Source organism: Sinocyclocheilus anshuiensis, unplaced genomic scaffold (assembly GCF_001515605.1).
Source record: "Sinocyclocheilus anshuiensis isolate Anshui unplaced genomic scaffold, SAMN03320099.WGS_v1.1 scaffold4428, whole genome shotgun sequence".
NCBI classification, from domain to species: domain Eukaryota; kingdom Metazoa; phylum Chordata; class Actinopteri; order Cypriniformes; family Cyprinidae; genus Sinocyclocheilus; species Sinocyclocheilus anshuiensis.
In genome coordinates, this window is record NW_015544593.1 from 75146 (window position 1) to 77683 (window position 2538).

General features: G+C 35.9%; 1 protein-coding gene across 1 annotated transcript in view; it reads right to left on the bottom strand.

The window, feature by feature from the left end:
* Positions 1-2538, bottom strand: part of LOC107698208 (DENN domain-containing protein 4B-like) — a 30441-nt gene that overhangs the window by 24932 nt on the left and 2971 nt on the right. Inside the window, 2 exon segments of the mRNA XM_016499167.1 lie at positions 367-433; positions 2364-2538. Coding sequence (XP_016354653.1) covers positions 367-433; positions 2364-2538 — 242 coding nt within the window.

The window sequence follows — 2538 nt, forward strand, 5'->3', positions numbered from 1 at the left end:
TCTCTCTCTCTCTCACACACACACACACACACACACACACACACACACACAGAGACACACTCACACACAGAGACACACTCACTCTCACACACACTGTTTTGAGTTCATTTCACACTGATTTCTGCTTCCAGCTCATGCTTTGATTTCCCGCTCAGCACCAGATTAACCGTAATCAATCAAGCCCTCGATCAGTTTGATATCAAGCGCTGGACTACTGATTGAGCTGATTTGCTCTGGATCTCTACGGTACGGTCAGAGGAGGAGGATGATCGAGCTTCATCACCCCCCTGTTACCCACGTGTCTCTAGTGCGCCTGCGGCTCGAGCTCATGCGGAGACACTCTGAGACTCATCTGAGATCAATCACCTGCACCAGGATCCGAGGACGCTGAGCGGACGGGAACGGGACGTTGTGCATGAAGCTCAAGATGTGCCTGCAGACAGATCACAAGATCACAGTTAACACGAGTCTCTCTAAACCTCCTCAACATGAGTATTCACTGCACACAACATCATGACTTCAATTCATTCCTGGGCTTGTGCAGAGACAAATGTCATGATTCCATTCGATTTCATTTAGATCTTGATTCAGTTCATCTCGATTTGTACAGTACATGTCATTTTTTTCCAAGGAATTTCTCTCAAATAATGCTCTAAATTGCAGTCCGTACATTATTATAGTGACGTAATCAAAAATTTGAATTGCAACTAAGGCAGTTTTTACATTAAAAAATGTGAATAACTTTTTAATTATACGTGACCCTGGAGCACAAAAGCAGTGTTAAGTCGCTGGGGTATATTTGTAGCAATAGCCAACAATACATTGTATGGGTCAAAATTATACATGTCTCTTTTATGCCAAAAATCATTAGGATATTAAGTAAAGATCATGTTCCATGAAGATATTTTGTACGTTTCCTACCGTAAATATATCAAAACTTAATTTTTGATTAGTAATATGCATTGCTAAAAACTTCATTTGGACAACTTTAAAGATGATTTTCTCAATATTTAGATTTTTTTGCACCCTCAGATTCCAGATTTTCAAATATTGTCCTATCCTAACAAACCATACATCAATGTTAAGCTTATTTATTCAGCTTTCAGATGATGCATAAATCTCAATTTAAAAAAATTGACCCTTATGACTGGTTTTGTGCTCCAGGGTCTCTTATAATTATGGTTATAATAATTGTTATTTTAAAGAAAAAAATATTTCAATACAATATAATGAATTCAACAACAGGTAAACAAGTCTTGCCTTTTTTCATTCAATATTCTTGCAAATGTCACATTACAGAAATGTAATGCGGGTTTCACACTGACTCTAAATCAAGAAAATATATCCTTTAAAATACAGTTCAGCCAAAAACTGCCAAGAATTCTGTCCTCATTCACTCATTCCAAACCGGTATGACTTTATTTCATCAGTGAAACACTAAAGAAGATATTTTACAGATCACTGACAAAATAATGGAAGTGTTGTTTCAGCCACAGAATAAAAAAATAAAAAAAGTAATTGTGACTGTATCTCATAATTCTGACTTTATTCCTGCAATTATGAGAAAAAATTCAGAACTGCTGGATATAAACTCAGAACTGTGAGTAAAAATGTAAAACTTGGAAGATAATAAGTAGAAATTAACTTTTTAATTTTTTATTCTGTGGTAGAAACAAATAAAAACAACTGTGAGACGCAGAATTCAGAGGGTTTATGTCTTTCAATTCTGTGTTGATATCTCACATTTCTGACTTTTTCTCAGAACTGTGAAAAACAAAGCCACGATTAAAAAAAAAAAGTTGCAATCACATTTTTTTTTAATTCCATTTCTGAAAATATCTTCTTTTGTGTACCAGTGTTCATTGTTTGACATTTAAAAAAAAATTGTTTCTGAACTCAAAAGAGTAAATACTACAACAAATAAAATCTCAAAAAGTCATAGAAGTTTTTTTTTTTATTACTATTATTAATTTGCTTACAGTACGTAAAAAAATATTTTAAAAAAATATTTTCAACATCCATCAACTGGATGATCAACTTAGTCAAGAAGATCAAGAACCCTGAAGAACGTTCGGCTCTAGAATCACAAAATTCATTTTTTTATTATTTTAACCTACAGACAGTTCAAGTTTTAGTAAATAAAAAACACTTCTATACAGAGATGCATAGATGGTCAAAAAGATGAATTAGAAAAAGCATCATTTCATCACTGATGTCACGTACATTGTTAGAAGTTAAATGCAGTAAAAATCTAGTTCATGAAGTTATCCCAATAAATGAACAAGTCTCAGCAAATAAAAAAAGCCGTCACACAGGTCTGAGTGTCGTGATCAGTGGTGTGTTCAGGTGTGAGCATCACTCACTTCTCCAGCGGCAGCACATGCGGTCCAGAGATGGAGTATCTGTAGATGAAGGTGAGGAACTTCTGGAAGACGCTGAAGAAGGGCCAGTGTGAGAGAACGCAGATGCTCTTCTTGACCTGAACGCTGCGGTTGGTGATGGGCCGCCGGTCCACGACGCTCAGCAGACCCAGACGCA